The 20968-nt window shown below is 37.8% G+C and overlaps 1 protein-coding gene across 6 annotated transcripts in view; it reads left to right on the forward strand.

Annotated features, from left to right (window-relative positions):
* Positions 1–17835, forward strand: part of VNN1 (vanin 1) — a 66284-nt gene extending 48449 nt beyond the window's left edge. For 2 of the 6 annotated variants that reach the window (XM_039242034.1, XM_039242035.1), the window contains 6 exons: positions 4231–4423; positions 5088–5379; positions 5818–6176; positions 13950–14120; positions 15620–15794; positions 17604–17835. In XM_039242034.1, coding sequence (XP_039097965.1) covers positions 4231–4423; positions 5088–5379; positions 5818–6176; positions 13950–14120; positions 15620–15794; positions 17604–17773 — 1360 coding nt within the window. In that variant the 3' untranslated portion in view covers positions 17774–17835. Of the gene's footprint in view, positions 1–4230; positions 4424–5087; positions 5380–5817; positions 6177–13949; positions 14121–15619; positions 15799–15984; positions 16111–17603 lie in introns of those variants that run through there. The other 4 variants (XR_005530192.1, XM_039242037.1, XM_039242036.1 and 1 more) reach the window with 4 other exon arrangements.
* Positions 17836–20968: the final 3133 nt, after the last annotated feature.

Here is a 20968-nt window from a genome sequence, read left to right on the forward strand (position 1 = left end):
GGATTTATTTCTGAGATGCACGCTGGTTCAATATCTGCAAATCAATGTGATACATCACAGTAATAAATGAAAAAAAAAAAAAGAACCACATGATCCTCTCAATAGATGCAGAAAAAGCTTTTGACAAAAAGTAATATAGCTTTTTTAATTCCTTTTTTAAAATTTTGTTTATTATTTATTTATTTATTTATTTATTTATTTATTTATTGTTTAATTTACCTGCAAGTTAGTTAGCATATAGTGCAATAATGATTTCAGGAGTAGATTCTAGTGATTCATCCTCTATGCATAACACCCAGTGCTCATCCCAAGTGTCTTCCTTAATGCCCGTTACCCATTTAGCCCATACCCCCTCACCCAGCACTCTAACAGCAACCCTCAGTTTGTTCTCTGTATTAAAGAGTCTCTTACGGCTTGTCTTCCTCCCTGTTTTAGTTCTATTTTTACTTCCCTTCCCTTATGTTCATCTGTTTTGTTTCTTAAATTCCACATATGAGTGAACTCATATGATATTTGTCTTTCTCTGACTAATTGCACTTAGCGTAAAAGTCTGTGGTTCCATCCATGTAGTTGCAAATGGCAAGATTTCATTCTTTTTGATTGCCAAGGAATACTCCATTCTATATACCACATCTTCTTTATCCATTCATCAGCCAATGGACATTTGAGCACTTTCCATACTGTGGCTATTGTTGATACCGCTGCTATAAACATTGGGGTGCATGTGCCCCTTTGAAACACACACCTGTATCCTTTGGATAAATACCTAGTAGTGCAATTGCTGGGTCATAGTGTAGTTCAATTTTTAATTTTTTGAGGAACCTCCACACTGTTTTCCAGAGTGGCTACACTCGGTTTGCATTCCCACTATCAGTGCAAAAGAGATCCTCTTTTTCCACATCCTTGACAACATATGTTGTTGCCTGAGTTGTTAATTTTAGCCATTCTGACAGATATGAGGTGGTGTCTCATCGTGGGTTTCATTTGTATTTCCCTAATGATTAGTGATGTTGAGCATATTTTCATGTGTCTGTTAGCCATCTGGATTTCTTCTTTGGAAAAATATCTAGTCACGTCTTTTGCCCATTTCTTCACTGGACTATTCGTTTTTGGGTGTTGAGTTTGATAAGTTCTTTACAGATTTTGGATACTAACCCTTTATCTGATATGTCATTTGCAAATATCTTCTCCCATTCCGTTGGTTGCCTTTCAGTTTGTTGATTATTTCCTTCACAGTGCAGAAGCTTTTTATCTTGATGAGATCCCAATAGTTCATGTATGCTTTTGTTTCCCTTGCCTCTGGAAATGTGTTGAGTAAGAAGTTGCCTTGAATACGTACATTGCTTTGGGTAGTATTGACATTTTAACAATATTTGTTCTTTCAATCTATAAGCACAGAATACTTTTCCTTTTGTGTGTGTGTATTCTTCAATTTCTTTCATAAGCTTTCTATAGTTTTCAGTATAGATTTTTCAACTCTTTGGTTTGTTTTACCTTTAGGTATTTCATGGGTTTTGGTGCAATTGTAAATTGGACCAATTCCTTGATGTCTCTTTCTGCTGCTTCATTATTGGCATATAGGAATGCAAATGACTTCTGTGCATTGATTTTATATTCTGCAACTGCTAAATTCATGGATCAGGTCTAGCGGTTTTTTGGTGGAATCTTTTGGGTTTTCCATATATAATATCGTGTCATCTGCAAAAAGTAAATGTCTGACTTCCTTCTTGCCAATTTGGGTGCCTTTTATTCCTTTGTGTTGTCTGATTGCTGAAGCTAGGACTTCCAACACTATGTTGAATAACAGTGGTGAGAGGGGACATCCATGTCCTGTTCCAGGCCTTAGGGGAGAAGCTCTTAGTTTTTCCTCATTGAGGATGCTATTAGTGGTAGGTCTTTCACATATGGCTTTTAAGATTTTGAGGTATTATCCTTCAATCCCTACTTTCTTGAGGGTTTTTATCAAAAAAGGAACAGACCTGCCGCTAATATTGGCCATTTGTGTGGCCATTTTTTTTTTTTTTTGAGAAAAGCCTATTCAAGTCTTTTACTCAGTTTTAAGTCAGAGTTTTGTTGCTGTTGTTGTTGAATTTTAAGAGTTCTCTGTTGTATTGTGAATATAGATATATAATGTTCTTCTGTCTCTTATAATCTTTTATTATTTAAAGTCAATTATGTCAGATACTAGCAGGGAATGTCTTAATTTCCCCCTCACATTTGAAGAATAGTGTTGCTGAATATAGGATTCTTAGTTGAATGCATTTTTTCCCTTTCTTTTAGTGCTTTAAATATATTGGCCCCTCCCTTCTGGCCTCTAAAATATCTGATTAAAAACTGTGATAATCTTATTGAGGATTGCTTGTATGTTATCAATTGCTTATCTCTTATGGCTTTCAACATTCTTATTTTGTCTTTGTCTTTGATTAGAATGTGTGTTGGTATGGGTGTCATTGAATTCATCCTTCTTGGAGATCATTTATCTTCTTGGATCTTTATACTCATGTCTTTAATCAAATTTGGAAAATTTTTGGACATTATTTCTTCAAATAATCTCTCCATTCCTTTATCTCACTCTTCTTGGACTCCTAGAAGGTGTATATTCATCCACTTGGTGGTGTCCTACAGCTCCCCTACGCCTTGTTCACATCAATCTTTTTCTCTTTCCATTCTTTCAACTTGCTCATTCCAATTGACTTACCTTTAGTTTATTGATTCTTTCTTCTGCCAACTCAAATACATCTCTGATTCCCTTTAGTAAATCTTTTATTTTAAAGTAATTTTCAGCTCCAGAATTTCTTTTTGGTTTATTTTAGGTTTTCCATCTCTTTATTGATATTTCCATTTTGTTCATACATTATTTTCTTGACTTTCTCCACATTTGCCTTTAGTTCTTTGAGCATCTTTAAGATCATTGTTTTTGTCTTTGTCCCGTAGGTTTGCCATCTGGTCTTTCTCAAAGATAGTTTCTGTAGGTTTCTTCTTATTTTCCTTTGAATGGGGACACACTTTCCTGTTTATTTGTATGCCTTATGACTTTTTTTTGTTGTTGTTGACAAGTTGATATTTGAATCTCAAAATGTGATAATTATGGAAATCAAAATTTCCCCCTTCCTCATCGTTTACTGCCTTTTGCTTGTTTATTTGTTTTGTTTGCTGTAGGTGTTTCTGTGCTAGGCATAAGCTTGAGGTATAAACTTATCTTTTGAAGCCTTGTCTTAGCCTTTATTTTTCTCTGGGCATGTGTGGGGACTTTCTAAAATCTCCTATATATGTGATTGCTTTTGTATATCCTAGTCCTTCAATGTCTGATTCCTGAAAGGAAAAAAAAAATAGCAAAATTAAAGAAAGGGGAGAGAAGACGACCCTGGCTCTTTAAATCCTCTAGAAATTATTTCAGCCAGTGGGAGAAGGACTTACAACACTGTAGTGGTGGAGGTGCAACAATGGCTACCTGTCCCTGTGTCTGCAGCTCCAGGACAAGAAGCAGTTATCAGTGCTCAGAATACAGTTCCCTGATATTTGGAGGACAGGGTTTCTATCGCCCAACCTGATCCCGTAAACTACCTGCACGGTGTTCCAGGAATACTTGCATGGCTGCCTGGCATGGGGATAGGGGTAGGGTAGAGTATGGGAAGCCACTGCTGAGTGAGATAAGAGCTGAAATGGACTGAAACTAACTGCAATTTGCCGTCCAGGCCTTCCCCCTGGAACTTAACAACACTTGGAATAGATTCCAGAAATTCACTTAAATTCCGCCAGCACGAATACTATTTACATGGAAGGATGGATTCCTGGTACTTTGTACTCTGCCATCTTCCCAAAATTCTCCTCATTCCAAGTTGTTTTTGTTTCAATTGAAATATTTTTTAATGCCTCTTTTCTTCCAGGGTTAGTGAGCAGAAGATGTATATCTTTGCCCCAAAATATCTGTGAGATGTGACACGCATCATAAGCTAAACATATAATGAATACATGATTATCGATAATGATAAATGCTATGAAGAAAAAGATACATGACTAGAATCTTATCCTAGTATAGTTTTCTACAACCGAATTCCCACAAGCATGTACTTCTCCAAAGTCTATTCTTGTTTTAATTCTTCTCTTCTATTATGTTATTTAGGATTCAGTTTTGTGTATGTCTAATAATAGCTTCAGGCAATATAATACTGAATTTTATGAAAAGATAAGCTTGATTTTTGTTTTCCTCTTCCAATGAACACATATTAGGTTTGGCCACACCCCAGTGCAAGAAAGACTCAGCTGCCTGGCCAAGGACAACTCTATCTACATTGTAGCAAATATTGGGGACAAGAAACCATGCAATGCCAGTGACCCTCAGTGTCCCCCTGACGGTCGTTACCAGTATAACACTGATGTGGTGTTTGATTCTCAGGGAAAACTGGTGGCACGTTACCATAAGGTAAAATTAATTTGCACACAGTTCAGTTATTGAATGTTTAACAAAATAAAGTGGACAAAAAGGGAAAAAAATCATTCTTGTTGATAATAAGCATAATTTAGAAGCAGAGTAGAGACAAAGCAATGATTAGGTGTGGTAAGCTCCTATAAAGAGGTTCAAGAGGTTTTCTATGCATTTAGGAATACAGGAATGTACCTTTGGAAGCATGTGAGAATCAGCGGGAGGTACCTACACTGAAATATAATATTGCCTTTAGACTTTGTCTTTTTAAAGACATGCTTTGGCAATGGGTCAAGACTAGAACAAAAAACTACCTACCGGATACTCTTGGTTTTGAAGAGAAAGGAGCAATTCTGTCCATGGAAACTAGTTAAGTGTTCTTGGCAAATAGAAGTTACCTATTTCACTCCTATGTCTTGTAAGATTCAGTAGGGTCTTAACAAATAAGGATTCCCTTCTACATATCTATAAAATATAGAGATTGAACCAAAGGCTCCTATCAGCTGTAGTATTCTGATTCTCTAACACATCTTCCCTTTGAAGACAGTGGTTATAGATGAAATTGGCACTAAGAGATATTGGCTTCCACTTTTTCAGACACAGTAATACCCAGACCAACTTCTGAAAAGAGACTTTTACCCCCTTTATCTTCTGTTTATTACAGCACAATCTTTTCATGGGTGAAAGTCAATTCAATGTACCAAAGAAGCTTGAGGTTATAACTTTTGACACCATCTTTGGAAGATTTGGCATTTTCACGTGCTTTGATATACTCTTCCATGATCCTGCTGTTACTCTGGTGAAAGATTTCCATGTGGATACCATAGTCTTCCCAACAGCATGGATGAATGTTTTGCCACATTTATCAGCTATTGAATTCCACTCAGCTTGGGCAGTGGGCATGGGGGTCAACTTCCTTGCAGCCAATATACACCGTCCCCAAAAGAGAATGACAGGTAATGTGTAATCTCTAAGATTTACAAATTTTATGTAATCAAAAAAGTAAAATAATAATAATGCTTTTTCTAGCTAACATGTGCCCCTTAATATAATGTTTCCAACTCTTATTTTTTGCATATCTAGCTGGTGACATACTATAGAGTCCATCTCAATCTAAATTGCTTTGTAGATTTGTTTAGTTTTATTCAACTTATAGGCACACTTTTTTTTTTCTTCAAAATCTACCACTTCTGACCAGAAAGTTTCTCTTATTGGCTTCTTGGTATCAAGCTCTGTTGAATTTTCTCACACCTGTTGTTCTTCTCAGTATATTTTACTGAAATTAATGAAATAGTAAGCTTAGGCAGACTAAATATTCATGTGAGTTTAAAATAATAATAGCAACCGTGCAATCACTTTTCTATGTCAAATGCCATTTCCAACGTCACTTTCAGGAAGTGGCATCTATGCACCTGACTCTCCAAGAGCATTTCATTATGATATGAAGACAATGGAAGGAAAACTCCTCATCTCACGACTGAATTCTTCACACCACCCTGTAATGGTGAATTGGACTTCTTATGCTAGTAACATAAAAGCATTCTCAACAGCAAATCAGGAATTTAAAAGCCCTGTCTTTTTTGATGAATTCACCTTCCTGGAGCTTACAAGAGTCACAGGAAATTACACAGTTTGTCAGAAAGAACTCTGCTGTCATTTGAGCTACAAGATGTCTGAGAAGAAACCAGATGAAGTTTACGCCCTAGGGGCATTTGATGGACTACATATTGTCGAAGGGACTTATTATCTACAGGTAATGCTTGTTTTGTTGGCAGAGGAGTTAACCAGGCAAAATACAGGACACCCAGTTGAATTTGACTTTCAGATAAACAATGACTTGTTTTATTTAAGTGTGTCCCACTTCAAGAAAAATATGTGTCCCAGTTTTGAGGCTATATGTACACTAAAAATTTTGTTGTTTACCTGAGATTCAAATTTAATTGGGCATCCTGAACTTTTATTTGCTAACAATTGCAATCCTAGATGTCAGTCCAATTTTAAGCTGACTGGAAAAAGGCAGATTTATTAACAGTACCCGCATTTAAAATGATACAATAATCAAGGTACAAGCGATTTTAATGGATGATTAACCTCCGATATTTCTTCCTTGAACAAACATACCCATTTTCTTGATATGTTCACGAAAGCTTTTTATTTTTATTTTTTGTGTTTTTAAATATTTATTTTTGAGAGTGAGATCAACAGAGCATGAGTGGGGAGGGGCAGAGAGAGAGACACACACACACACACAGAGAATCCAAAGCAGGCTCCCTCCAGGCTCTGTGCTGTTAGCACAGAGCTCAACAGGAGGCTCAAACTCATGAACTGCAAGATCATGACCTGAGCCAAAGATGGACGCTCAACTGACTGAGCCACTGAGGCACCCCCACCTTTTTTTTTTTTTACTTAAGGACTTGACATTAAGTATGTCCTGGAGACATATAGAGTTGCCTTCTGAGATACGCATAGAGTAGTTTACTGCTGCAGAGATTGGTATCACACAGCCCTCGATGTGAAAGGAAGACCTATGGTGAGGTGCAACTACTAGAAACAAGCAACTTCCATGTTCCTCATTGATTATAGGCTGCCCTCCTCTTCCTTGACGTGGCTACCATCCTATTTCATCCAGATTGTTGTAACATCCTCTGAACAGGGCTTCCTGTTGACAGTTTTAGCTCCATCCCATCCACTTCCTATACTCTAATTATAACAATTACTAAAAACCAATTCTGATTATTTCCCTCTCTTCCTTAAAATGCCTCGCTGTCTCCCAACTAGCAAATCAAATTCCTCACCAAAAAGATACTCAGAAATTCTTGACATGTACCTCCTCCTACTCTCTGTTCTCTTCTCCCACTTCTACCCACATGTGCCCTGGGCTCCTCTCATGTTGAGACATTTCCTCATCCCCAGCATGCCAGCATCTGTAGACCCTCTGGATGTTTCCACAGGTTGTCTCCTTTATCTATGATGGCCCCACAACTCACCATTCATGGTGCTGTTCAGGTGTTATCTTCACCACGAGGGCTTCCCTGACACTTCCTATAGCACCACGGCCACCTTTCCACCTGGGCTAAGTACCTCAGACATCCTGTGCTCAGATTTATCAGGGATATATTATGTGAAATTATGCCCATACTTGTTTGAGACTGAAAACCCTTTAGTGTTGGAACTACCGTGCAACATGTTTACTGCATGATAAGCACTCTATTAATGTATCTTCATCTGGACACTTGTTGAGTGCCTACTACATAGTAGGTATATATATTCAGTGCTAAGGATATGAAGATGAATAATTCAAGGCCCTCCTCTTGAAGAACTTAGTAGGAGGGAAAGACATATAAACAGATAATGTCAGTACAAGTTGGGATGTGATAGAACACAGAACGCACATTTTGTTGTAGGAATACTAAAAAGCTGTACCTAGCCTAACTTGGGGATTCATGGAAGTTTCTGGAGACAGGATGTATGAGCTTAAGCTTACGCTATTATCTAGATGAAAAAGAGGGGGAGGAAATTTTAGGTGGAGTGGAGAGTATGAGCAAGGGTGAAGATGTGTCAAGAAGTATGGTATGTGGGTCAGTGTTACTAAGGCATAATGTAAGAAACAAGGATTGGTGGAAGATGAGCCTAGAGGCAGGATTACGTTTGGCAGGATCTTGCCTTTCATGCCTAAGGGTTGGACTTTATTATCTGGGTGACAGTCTTCTGTGGGAAGGCATTCAGCAAGGGAATGATGTGATCAGATCTGCTGTTGCATAGATCACTGTTGCAGTGCCGTGGAGGGGGGAACGAGGCACAAAGACTAGTTAGATTATTAAAATGGTCTTATTAAAACCTGTATCAAGATTATGTCAGTAGGAATAAGAGCAGGGTATGGAGTCTGGCAATATGTAGAAGACTAAACTTAGATGCTAATTTGACAGAAAAGCAGAACGAAGGTGCTAGAAAGACAGGTTTCCAAGAGTGGCTGGGTGATGTATGTTTCTGACAGGTCAGGATTCTAGAGGGGGAGCAGACTGAGTGGCAGTGGAGAGATTTTCAGTTCAGCTTTGGATATTCCAGTTTTGAAGTATTTATGGGACATTCAGCTGGAGATGTGGTACCTGATACCAGTAGCAGAGTCTGGAGCAGCACCTCAGATAAAACGTGTTAGTATGTCTGCTGGAAAACATGGGACTATTTACCCTAAACAGCTTAAATAAAAACATGACGGCCTTATGTTAGTTCAAGTTAGGTTTCAATGTCCAATGTGCTACAAAAACCTTTATTTTCAGTGAACTTTGGTCTTGGAATTAACGATGAGGGATTTGGGTGTTGGATTATATTCATAATCTTTCATAGTCTAACTGTGATGATAACTAATGCCAGAAAAATCTCTGTAACACCAAAATCTAGTTCTTAACTAAGAAGAGAAGACAAAGAAAAGAAGATAAGGGTACAATAACTCCGCATCTTGCTGCGGAGATTTTCCAAGTGTTCTATACTGAATTTTAAGGCCATGGGGAAAGAAGGTGTTGTTAGCATTTTCTAGAGTAGAGGATGGTGAAAGATTGGGTAAAGATTTATAGCAGTGGTTATAGGAGACTGGGAAAAGGAGCAGCCTACATATTTTAAAGAATCATTGAGTAAATCAATGGATAAAGAAAGAATAAACTAAACAAAGGAAGTTCATTCCCTTTACCCCATATAACCTGGGTGACCTTCCTCTTTAGATTACTTTCTGTACCCTTTGTCCTTTCCATTTCCTCCCACCAAGGTCCTCCAAATCACCTAGTCTTTCTAGTCTTCTAGAATGTAAAACTATTTTCCAACAGGGTAAGAAATCAGGGATATAACATGATGAGAACATAGATTCTGGAGTCAGAAATTCTGGCTAAATCCCTTCTTTACTGTATAGTGGCCACCAGGTCAACCTCTTTAAATCTCTGGTTCCTTATCTATAACATGTGGATTCATTTTCAGTCACCAAATATTTATGTAATGCTTTCTGTGTTCAAGCACTTGATACAGCCTGAGGATATTAGGATGAGCAAGACAGATATAGCCCCTGTCTTCATAGAGCTTGGGGACACAGGCACTGAAGAGAAAACTAAGGAAATCACTAGTTAGTTTTAGCTGTGACAAATGCCACTAAAGGCAAGTACCATGGACAATTAAACCATTCAACTGGAGGGCCTAGGAGGGAGTAAGGATAATAATAATTCTTTATAGCATTTTTGGAAACTTTGATTTAATAAATAAATATAAAGAGGGGCACCTGGGTGGCTCAGTCAGTTAAGCATCCAACTCTTCATTTTGGCTCAAGTCATGATTTCACAGTTTGTAGTTTGAGCTCCACGTTGGGCTCTGCATTGTCTTCCTTTCTCTCTGCCTCTCCTGCTTCTATTCAACTCTCTCTCTCTCTCAAAATTAGGAAAAAACTTAAAAATAAATAAATAAATGTAAAGAATTTAGCACCATGCTTAGCATATAGAAAGTCCTCAATAAATGTTAAATTATTATTATTATTGTTGTTGTTGTTTGTTAATAAAAATAACATAACTTTTTGTTTTATCAGGCCTATACAACCAGGTTTTACTCACATGAACACTGGCTCTGTCGTAAGCAGCTCCTGATTCAACTCCTTTATTTCTTTAGTCCCTCTCATATGCCAGAGAATATCGCTTCCTACCACCTCGATTGCTTCTATCACTTCTTTCTTCATTTCCATAAAAGTAATGCAGGGGCACACCTAGGAAGACAGCACTAAAGCCTTGTAAAACACTGGTTTCTTCCCTAATTCATCTTGTCCTTCTTTCTGAAGGCAAAGACTTCTGAATCTTTTAGCTGTTTCTTCTGAAATTTACTTATCTGACACCATCTACCAGGAGCTAAGGAAGAGTCCACAGATTAAGACCTCGGTCCCACAAGACTGGTCTCCCCATTTGAGGCTCCAATCACATGTCCAGGTTATCATCTGCATTTCTGACCTGACTGACTGTAAATCAGGGCTTCTCATGATCTCTGCCTTGGGTTTGCTAATTTTATGGAATGGCTCATAGAACCCAGGAAAGTACTTTATGTACTACTAACAATTTGTTACAGAGGATATTTTATTATTTAAAAAAATTTTTTTATGTCTTTTATTTTTTATTTTCAGAGACTGAGACAGAGAGTGAGTGGGGGAGGGGCAGAGAGAGAAGGAGACAGAATCTGAAGCAGGCTCCAGGCTCTGAGCTCCCTGTCAGCACAGAGCCCGACACAGGACTTGAACCCACGAACCGTGAGATCATGACCTGAGCCGAAGTCAGACGCCCAACTGACTGAGCCACCCAGACACCCCTACAGAGGACATTTTAAAGGCTACAAAAGAATAGCCAGTAGAAGAGATACATAGGGCAAGTATGGAAGTATCCCAAGCATAGGAGTTTCTGTCCTCATGGAGCTGGGGGCATGCCATCTTTTTGCCTGAATTGTTCACCAACCTAAAATATCTCTGAACCCTGTATTTTGGGGATTTTTTATGGAGGCTTAATTTCATGACACGATTAATCAAATTATTGATGATTGGTGATTAATTTAGCCTCCAGGTCCTCTCCCCCCTGCAGATACAGCGGTGGGGATGGTGAGGCTGAAAATTCCAACTCTCTAACCAGGTGGGTGATTTCCCTGGTCACCAGCTTCTATCCTGTGGTTATTTAAGACTCTCCAAAAATCTCCTCATTAATGTGAATTCAGATGTGGTTGCAAGAGGCTTGTTATAAGTAACAAAAGGCTTTCCTTTCATATTTCACCTCGTATCACTAAGGAAATACCAAGGATTTTAGGGATCTTCTTGCCAGGCACTAGAAAAAGACCAAATATATATTTCTTACTATATTTTCTTACACAGTACCACACACCTCCTTTATTGCTGTTGTTATTAAGTTCCTGGAAGAGAATGAGTGGGTGATAAAATGTTTTCAACTTACAGGTCTGAAAATGCCTTTCCTTTCATATTTGATGGAGGATTCCCCAAGGTACAAAATTCGAGGTCATTGTATTGCTACTGAGAATTCTTGAGTGATTTTGATCCCTTGTCCTTTGAATGTGTATCCCCCTTCCTACTGTTTGCTCAGAAACCTTTTAGAATTTCCTCTCCTCCATGTTTTCCCCTCTGGAACCCCTATTTTTGGAATCCTGTGGTTTTTGGATTTGTCCTCTAATTTATGTTATCTTTTCTTTGCTATTTCTTTTTTTTTTTTTTCATTTACTTTCTGAGAGTTTTTCTCCTCTTGATCTTTCAAACCATGCATTGAGTCTTTTATTTTTGTTGACATGCTTTTATTTTTCAAGAACTATGTTTTTGCCTCACGAATTTTGTTTTCTCTGCTGATGTTGTTTTGTGGATACAGTACTTTACCTCTTTGAGACTATTAAGGAAATTTTTTTTCTTGTTTTCTTTCTTTTAAATGTCTCATATTTTGAGAGAGAAGGAGACACCAAGGGTGAGCAGGGGAGGTGCAGAGAGAAGGGAGAGAGAGAATCATAAACAGGCTTTGCACTGTCAATGCAGAGTCTGAAAGAGGACTTAATCTCAGGAGCTGTGTGAGATCATGACCTGAGCCAAAATCAAGAGTCAGATGCTTAACTGACTGAGCCCGTAAAGTGCCCCACAGAAATTTTTTTCTTGAAGCTTCCTTTCCTTAAATAGTCTCTTTTCCCCTAAAGTTTCTTTTATCTGCCTGTTTTGCTCTCTGTTTCATGTTAGAAGCTTTCCTCATAAATACAATAACCCTTTAACCTTACCAAAAACTAACCGAAAGGCTGAGCATATGAGTGATACTTGCACATTTTAGCCTTCAAAGTAGCTTAAAATTGTTAGTAGAGTAATCCAGCCAGGCATTTTGTGAGGGGAATCCCTGCCTAAGTATATTTGGGGACTTCCTCTTGGGATGGGTCAGGTTTCCAAGGTTTTAAAATTCTTCTAACTCCCTTCCTGAATAATGTTACCTAATTTAGCAAATTAAACTACAGCCCTAGTAGATTCAAAGTTTAAACAACAAATATTAAAAATATATAAGATTGTCTGATGCAATATTTGGGACATACTTATATACTGGAAACCATTTTTGTACTATTAGTTTATTTAAACTTCAAATTTAAATTGGGCTTCTGTCCTGTATTTATCTGTCAATTTTAGTTCTGAAGGATAAAGTCATCATTGCTGACAGCATGTAGAGAGCCAGCTGGGAGAATGACCTTGCCGGACGCATCCAGGGTGGAGGGGAATGATTTCATCATTTAGTAAATTTCATTCATGTAATCCCCTCCAACTAGGTTTTTCAAAACCTCTACTAAAAAGCATCTGCCTTACCCTCTCTGGAAATAAAAGCCCCATCTTTTACTGGAATAGGGGATGGAGAGTTGCCCAACCATGGCGGTGACTCAGTATCTGAGGCACCCTTAACAGCTTCCTACCACTTTTCCTTATGTTAGCCACCACACCTTTACCAGCTCCTGAGGTACCCGGTGCTCCCAGGGATGGAAACTTCTGAGCATTCTGCTGAGTAGAAAGGGCTGATTCATGGCTCTCTTGCTGCCAGATTAGGACTTGGCTTTCTTTAGGTCTGCAAAGTCAGTGGCTACTTTTGCATCAACCACCCCAGCTTCCAACATTAAGCCATTCTCTAAGCCTCCTATTCCCCTATCCTTACGGGTTTACGTCTTAAAACAAACAAGCAAAAAACTAAGGTTGACTTTAGTAAAATATCAAGGGAATAAAACAGAAGCATGTATTCATTCTTCCTGTATCTGAAAGCTGTTTGTATCCCATTTTAATATACTTGCTCTAAAGATCTTATTCTCTAACAAGGGGACCAATTAGAGGCTGTTGCTTTAGTGAGGCAGGAGGTAAGGGTGGCTTGAAATAAAGTTTGGAAGATGTAGTACAGGTTCAATGAATATGGATCTTCCTTTGGGGGACTTCGCATCTGCATGGTGAGATGATTCACATACTTAGAGTTTACATTCAGATGCTTATGTAGTAGCCAAGTAGAGTATAACTGCGCCGTATAGTGAGAACTGTTTCAGTTCTTATTCAGATATAAAGTATGTGACTTTTCCAACTCACACGGATTGCCTCTAGATCAACTCTAGGGTTCATTCTAACTTTAAAGTTCTTTTATGATGGGAAATAGGCAAAAATGTAGAGATTAAACCAGATTTCACCTTTTGAAAACAATGGAAGTCAATTATTCAAAGCCTTGCCAGCTTGCGAACAATGAGGGTATAGTTTTTCATGGCTATAGACCAAGGACTGATTGTTTCTTTATGAGATCTAATCTGTTTGACCATGAATTACAGAAAGCATTGGGGTCTGAAGTCCTTTATTTTTATTACTAGTTGAATTATGTGTCCGTCAATGAACTGAATTAATCTATGAAAAAATAACATTATTTTATCAAACAAAAGGGCCTAGACATTGCAAAGGCATTACTTCTAGGTCAGAAGGGTGCATCAGTTGGCTTTCCTAGGACTCACTGGTTGGCATTTACTTTCCTAGATTTGTACTCTGCTGAAGTGTAAAACACTGAACTTAAGCACTTGTGGTGCTGCGGTTGAAACTGCTTCCTCCAGGTTTGAAATGTTTTCCCTCAGTGGTACTTTTGGAACCCGATACGTCTTCCCCGAGGTGTTGCTGAGCGACAGTCAGCTTGCACCTGGAGAATTTCAGGTAAGAACCTTTGCTTAATATTGACAATTCATGTCATGTGAGAGGAAGCACTTTTTGACTACGAAACCTACTCAAGTGTTTGCAAATATCACAAAAATCTCCATTTGGAAAGGATAAAGTTGTGCTTAGGAATCAGGAAGGACACTGAGCAGGTTGAATTTTTTGTCTGGAAATTCTTAGTATAATAATTAGTGAGTCCTTGAGAAATCTATAAATATATATATATTATATATACATATATAATTATGGAGACTGCTGGGAGGAGGCTGACTGTTTAGGATCTGCTGAGTAGGAAGAAGACTCCAGAAAGGTTTCAGGACCAGCCCCACCAGGGGGAACCCCTTCACATCATGGACAGTGATAGCCTAGCAAAGTTAAAGGGAATTCCTTTCATTGTGCCCTCTGTGATCACAGGAGAAAAAGAAGGAAGGAAAAGCTGGGGAGAGAGAATCTGACAGTGGCTGAAATTGTCAAGAAAGCAAACACTTTTTTTTTTTTTTTTTTAAAGGCCAGAAATAGTTCCTTACCGTAAGCTCTACCCAGTCATGTTTTTCCCCTGACTTTCCTATGGGTTCTGCTCTTACTTCACTTTCCTTTAGCAACAGCTACTGTGGGCCACCAGGGACAATGAACACGTTGAGGGGCTGTGGGGAGCGAAGGACAGGGATGACGGAGGCCCAGCTCAATCCCCTCAGTCAGTCCCTTCTGTCCACTTGGAAGAGCCTGTTTTGTCTGAGAGCATTAGATTTCTCTTAGATACTCTCATACCCGTTGCTTTATGCTTGTTAACTCACAGAATGCTTCCTCAAATAAGTAAATTATAAGATACCGATTATAGCCATTTCAATAATAAATGAATCTATGCCAATTCCATACCTTCAATTTTTCCTGTGATGTGTGGTCTTTTGTACAGTGAATACAATTATTTACACATACATATTTCTCTGTTTTTAGATGCACGTGCACACACACACACACACACACCCACACCCACACACCAGGTAATAGAAGCCAGATGCACAGTGACACAATTTTGAAAGGTTAAAATGCATGAAATCAGAGTAGCAATTATATCCACATTTTAGGGATTTGGGTGAGAAAAAAGTAAGTACAATTTCTGACAGAAGAGAAGTTAGCCATTATTTTTATTGCTTCCTCCTCCAGTTGCACTGAATTTTTTAAAAATTTTTAAAATTTTTTTTAATGTTTTACTTATTTTTGAGAGAGAGAGAGGGAGAGAGAGACAGCGTGAGCAGGGGAGAGTCAGAAAGAGAGGGAGACACAGAATCTGAAACAGGCTCCAGGCTCTGAGCTAGCTGTCAGCACAGAGCCTGACATGGGGCTCAAACCCACGAACCGTGGAATCATGACCTGAGCCGAAGCCAGACGCTCAACCGACTGAGGCACCCAGGCACCCAGTTGCACTGAATTTTAAAAGTGTGTTGTGGAGTTGTATACTTTCCCGGGAGACCCAGTTAATTTCTCTGTGCTTTAATTAGGTGTCAAGTGATGGACGCCTGTTTAGCGTGAAGCCGCCATCTGGACCTATCTTGACTGTAACCCTGTTTGGGAGGTTGTATGAGAAGGACTCGATATTAAAGGCTTCATCAGACCTCAGGGCACACGCACCTGGAGTAATGCTCGGAGTTGTAGCACTGATTGTGTGCTCATTCAGTTGGTAGAATATTTCTATTTTCCCTTTTCTATTTTGCATGATTTAAAAAATCTTACCTTCGCTAAGAACAGAAGGATGGATCCCAGCTTTTGATAAGAGTGGCCATGGTGCTCTAATTTTTCCTGTGATCTGTGGTTTTTTGTACAAGTGAATACAATTATTTATACACATATATTTCTCTGTTTTTAGATGCACACACAGACACACACCAGATAATAGAAGCCAGATGCACAGTGACACAGTTTTGAAAAGTAAAATCCATAAAATGAGAGTAACAATTATACCCACATTTTGGGGAGTTTTGGTGAAAAAAAGGTAAATACTTTTAAAGTCCTTCAACCAGTTACTTGATCATGGAAAAGACTGCACATGTGCTAACTGTCACAACTGTGTGTGGCTGTCACAGGAAAACACAGCCACATTTATTTAAGTATTGTTGATAGCTGTTTTTAATGTGATGGTGGAGAAGTTGGGTAGTTATGACACAGGTCCTATGGCCAGAAAAGCTGCAAGTATTTACTGCTCGGCCCTTTACAAAAAAAAGTTTGTTTGCTCCTGCTCTGAAGTATTAAATAACTACAGATGTTAGTATTAAAAACCTTTAAAGCAATTTAGTGAGCAAACTGCCTGTGTCTTTCTTATAATTTTTTCACTAAAAGAGAAATAGAATATCTTTATTTGCTTTGTATTATATACCACCCCACATGTGCGTGTGTGTACGCGCACGCACGCACACACACACACACACACACACAGATTACCTTGATTAACTTATGACCAAATGTGCTAAGTAGACTAATACCCCAAATAAGTGAAGATAATTTTTATAAACATGATTGATATCCATTCACTGTGAGCTACCATATCACAAAGTCTTTTGTTGGATTTGGTACTTTCTAAAATTCCTGGAAGAAAGCATATTAGTTTTTATTTTCAAATTTTTCCTGGAGATCAACTAAGAACTACTCATATGAATATACTATGTGATATTTTCACCTGTGACAAACTTACTAGCTTGTCTTAGAATGATTTTTCTTAAAATTAGACATTACAAGCAATGAATTTATTTTTTTAAAATGGTATTTACTACATCCATACCCAGATCTGACTACTTTTTCGCTGGGCATTTCTTTAACACATACGTATGTATCTTACAATAGTTTTAATGTGCTTTCTAACTGTGATTTTTATTTCCTCTGCATAAAACATTTGCAATACTCTCTTAATACAAACGACCCAATTCCAAGAAAGACCAATGCTCAAATATATGCTCCTTAATCTCTTTATACTTTGATGAATTTGAATCGTCCTGTCTACAGCCATATCATCCTGAATGTGCCTGATCTCATCTGAATGGTCTATAGAGCAATTTTTGATGAACTTCCTCATTTAAAGATATCATTTGTTATCAACTTCATGATTATGTAACCACCCCCTCTCTCACTGCAGTAGCCTTTTACTAAGATGGTCCCTAATGGTTCCTACCCAAGCTCCATGGAGAAATTCTCCATGATTAACTGTTTTGATGCTATTGATTCTTATGTTATTTTTTATATATTTTCTGAGCCTTGTCATTTATAATAAATATGAACTCATTGCTACTTGTACTATAATACATATCTGTATTTTAGCTCTGCTTAAGTGTTTTAATGATTTTACTTGTTTTGTCTTTTAGTTTTTTAATCTAAATAATATATTTCAGGTCTCCTATAAGCTGAATTATGTTCCCCTTCAAATTCATATATTGAACTCTGAATTCCATACCTCAGAATGTGATTGTATTTTAAGATAAAGTCGTCTTTTAACAGGTAAAATGATGTCATTAGGGTGGACCTTAATCCAATACGACAGGTATTCTAATAAGAAGAGGAGATTAAGACATAGGCCTGCACAAAGTGGAAACTATGTGAAGACACAAAGGAAGATGGTCGTCAACAAGCCAAGGAGAAAGGCCCTCATAAGAAATCAACCTTATTGACAGTTTGATTTGGATTTCTGGCCTCCAGAATCTTGAGAAAATAAATGTTTGTTGTTTAATCTGTGGTACTTTATTATGGCAGCCCTAGCAAACTCATACAAATTCCAATCCCCTCTCCTCTCCATTTCCCTCATAAATTGAAGCTTAAATAGAATGGTTCCCTAATTGAGAATATCCAGCTAGCCTGGTTCACTGAGACTCAACTAGATACTCTTAGAGAAAGATTGTTGATGAACTGATACTGAGTCATCAGACCATCTGGGTGTTCTGGAACCAGAAAGTCACACTGATGAAATCATGGAATTAATCTGTCCTTAAATATTCCTTTTCAGGACAAGAAGAACCTGTTGATACAACTTAGTGAAACAAAGGACATTGTTTAAGTCAAAAACATCTCTCAACCGATAGACTATGCACATAGCTCTGAAATCAGCCCCACACTATAAAAGCATGCCCTTATGGGACTCCGGGGTGGCTCAGTAGGTTGAAGTCCGACTTCAGCTCAGGTCATGGTCTAACGGTTTGTGGGTTTGAGCCCCGTGTCCGGCTCTGTGCTGACAGCTCAGAGCCTGGAGTCTGCTTCAGATTCTGTCTCCCTCCCTCTCTGCCCCACACCTACTCATTTGCTCTCTCTCTCTCTCTCTTTCAAAAATAAATAAACATTTAAAAAAATTAAACAAAACAAAACAAAAAAACAAAGCATGCCCTTATGCAAAGGAGAACAGTGATCCAAACCGACAACATATCATTTCAAAATAAACATTTTTGTGGTAGATACTTTTCCAAAAAAAATACTATACCATCCAATAAATATTTGAGTAAAATTCATCTTATACTTTTGGGTGACATTAACTGCCTTTTTAAAAGGGCCCATTAGAAAATAAACCCCTATGTATTTAAGGATAGCAATCATCATGGCAAACCTCAACACTTCATACATTTTTAATTTAAAGAAGAAAATTGTTGTAACGGTGATAAATTTAAAATATTAAACCCTTCAATAAACCCTAAGTGCTTCTTTGGTATTGCATTTTGACAAATATATTACATATTCATTGTAACATAACAAATTACTGTCAATGTAACAGCTTTAAACCACAAATGTTTATTATCTTACACAGTTTCTAGGAGTCAGGACCTGGGAATGGCTTAAATGGGTTTTCTGGCTTAAGGTCTCTCTTAAAGTTGTAATGATCCTGTTCTCAGGGTTACAATCATCTTAAGTTCTGCTGGGGCTGAAGACTCCACTTCTAAGGCCACTCACATGGTTGTTGACAGGCCTCAGCTCCTTGCTAGAAGCTGGCTGTGGCCTTTGTTCCTTACGCATGGGCTGCCTGAAAATTTTCACAAAAAGACAACTGAGTCTCCTAGAGTGAGTGATGAGATAGACAGGTATTTATATATATATATCCATCATCTCTATCTCTATCTATCTATCTATCTATCTATCTATCTATCTATCTATCTATCTAGGGAAGGGTGGAAGTTTCAGTCTTTTATAGCCTAATTTTGGAAGTGACATCACTTCTGCCATATGCTATTAGTCACACAGACCAACAGTGGTACATTGTGGGAGAGAATCACACAAAGGTAAGAATATCAAGAGGCAAGGATCATTGCAGATCATCTGGGATGCTGGCTATTAAGGTAAGTATATATTCATATTTATATATGTTTTCTATATAATTTTAAAACATAGGATTGTTTCCTTTTGTTTTTGCTATATATGCAATATGTCTTTCAAAATACACTCCCAACATTTATATCTGAAAAGTGTTGTGCCAAAGAACTTTGTACAATTATTTTCTATACTAAAGATTAAATAACTTAATGATTTCTCTTCTGGGTAAAATTCAAATTGCTTGGATTAACTCATTTGTGGTGACATCATCTTCTCCTGATATACACCTGTGACTTATTTACATTCACTTCTTGGAAGTCTATTTTATAAAAGAATATACATTAAAAAGTAACGTAGAATAAACAGCATAAGTTCCAGAATCACTAATTCATGAAATGACACTACTAGGAAAAAGGGTCTTAAGATCATCAACATATTAACTGTTTTTTTTCTTTTTGAATCAGCAAGGATTTTTTTCTAATAATCTATAAAAATATAAAACAAATGTAAAATAACAATTGAAGTGCTCTGAATAGCAAGAGGAATATGGCAAAAATCAACTAGAAAGTCATTATCAATGTCAAAAGCTGCTCTGAAATCTATCACGTGGCTCTTATACTGAAAATTAACCTCACATTCCCCACATTCCTCAGGTTCCCCATTCTGAATGTCTTGGGTGTACTACAAATGAATTACCATAATTTTTGGTTTTGTAATCACCGAGTTTTAGACTGGGTAAATACTTATATTCACCAGTAAAGCTTAGTAACATGCTGTCATAATCAATAAGTTTAGTATTTTAAGTACAGACAGTATAAAACCAATTTCTTTCACTGTGCTATACTTTCTCTTTACTATGTGTAGTAGTCAGGATAGGCCAGCTTGTGGTATATTAACAAATAAAACCAAAAATCTCCTGGCTTAATAAGGTGAAAATTTATTTCTCACTCAAAGTCTACTCCAGTGTAGCTAGCCTCCATATCAAAGCTCAAAGCTTTTTCATTATGTGCTGTTTCCTTATTACCAATGCTCCCATAATTTCTGGAGCATGATAAAAGAATGTGGAGAAATTGCACACTATGTTTTAAATGCTTTCATCCAGGGGCGACTGGGTTGGGCATCTGACCCCGGCTCAGGTCATGATCTGAGTTTGAGTTTGAGCCCCACACTGGGCTCTGTTCTGTCAGTGTGGAGCCCACTTTGGATCTTCTGTCCCCCGCCCCGGTCTCTGCCCCTCCTCCGTTCACGCGTGCTCTTTCTCTCTCTCAAAAATGAATAAACATTAAAAAAATATGCTTTAATCTAGTGATACTTGTCATTTCCATTTGTATTTTATTGGCCAAAGCAAGTCTATGGACTTGCCAAATTTAAATGCGCAGGAAGTACAATTTCCCTGTGTGTCCAGGAAAGGGAAGGGATTCATAAATATTGACTAGCACTAGTAATGTCTATCACTTAACCTAAGTCTTCAAAGGCATACATCTTACATTCTTTTTCCACTTTAGCATATAGAAATCACCTAATAAGTGTCTGCCATGAGTCATCTTTATCATTCTTTTATTCTACAACATATA

Source organism: Hyaena hyaena, unplaced genomic scaffold (assembly GCF_003009895.1).
Source record: "Hyaena hyaena isolate Hyena2069 unplaced genomic scaffold, ASM300989v1 scaffold_204, whole genome shotgun sequence".
NCBI classification, from domain to species: domain Eukaryota; kingdom Metazoa; phylum Chordata; class Mammalia; order Carnivora; family Hyaenidae; genus Hyaena; species Hyaena hyaena.